At 34.9% G+C, this 1085-nt stretch overlaps 1 protein-coding gene across 1 annotated transcript; it reads left to right on the top strand. All coding sequences in view use genetic code 11, as the record gives it.

Annotated features, from left to right (window-relative positions):
• Positions 1–218: 218 nt before the first annotated feature.
• EGR_05818 (hypothetical protein) lies at positions 219–367 on the top strand (the record flags this gene model as incomplete). Its single annotated transcript, XM_024495067.1, has 2 exons — positions 219–280; positions 322–367. 2 exons carry the CDS (start codon positions 219–221, stop codon positions 365–367), a joined length of 108 nt encoding a protein of 35 aa, XP_024350530.1.
• Between the last annotated feature and the right edge of the window lie 718 nt (positions 368–1085).

The following is a 1085-nucleotide window of genomic DNA, read 5'->3' on the forward strand; positions in this document are numbered from 1 at the left end:
ATTTCGAGGCATGGGCCTGTTCGTAAAGGGAAAAACTCCGTTGGATTTTATCAGCTTTATGAACAAAAATGCAGTAAAAATTGCTTACTATGGCCTCTAGAATAACTAGGGCTTGATAAAATAACATTCCTTTTTTGACTAATTTAAACAAAACTTTAAATGTGTCAGGCAAGTATTCCAAGAGTATTTGGTAGTTTAATTTAAAATCTTTAGTCATCATGCCTACATTGTGGCTTCTTGTTGTTCTGGAGACTACAAAACGCCACGGGGAATTCAAAAGGTCAGAAAAAAGAGTCTTAAATTTTTTGCTCTTTTTTCCAGTCAAGGATGGAACACCGTACAAACTTCTTTAAAGTCCAAGCATTAGGTATATAGTTATCTAGAAGTTCTTAAATGGCACTTAAGGTTTTGATTTTGTATTGCCCAATGGATACATCAGTGTTGTAAAATTTTCACTTAAGTCATATTTGATTGAAGACCGCGTCTTTAAAAGTCATAACTCATATTCTATATTTATCGTCTATTATGAAAAAACTAATCTCATCGCATTGGAGGAAGAGAATTATGCCACATATAAATGTAATCAGTGAAACCTCTACACTCTGGCCTCTACGGGACACCCTTAATTGATGGGAAAATAACTGGTGAATTTCTGCCGGATTGGGGAAGATTTACACGTCATTTCATCAGCAGAATTACAATTATTCATATCTTGAACGATTTAATATCCACAAAGTTGAATAAAATATTTTGTATATTTGCATAACCTCTCCGAGAAGATCACAGTTACGTTTCGCAGGTGTTTATATCGAAAGAATAGGAGTCCGACTGAGAAGATGAAACAGAACATGAGTTTTTTGATGCATGCACGCATACTGAAATCCTCAAATCGTAGCGGTGGACAGTTTAATTTTGCTGCAATCAAATTTAGTCTGTAGCATTTTTGGGTGATTGCTAATGCCAGTTGATGAGTATATGATTTGTCCTACTCAAAACTATCTGTTTGCGTCAAGACCACATTCCTGAAGACTTTGAAAGACTTGTCTACCTGTTCATTGCTAAGGGTATAATTAACAGAAACATAA

Source organism: Echinococcus granulosus, assembly GCF_000524195.1.
Source record: "Echinococcus granulosus chromosome Unknown EG_S00046, whole genome shotgun sequence".
In the NCBI taxonomy this organism is placed as follows: Eukaryota; Metazoa; Platyhelminthes; class Cestoda; order Cyclophyllidea; family Taeniidae; genus Echinococcus; species Echinococcus granulosus.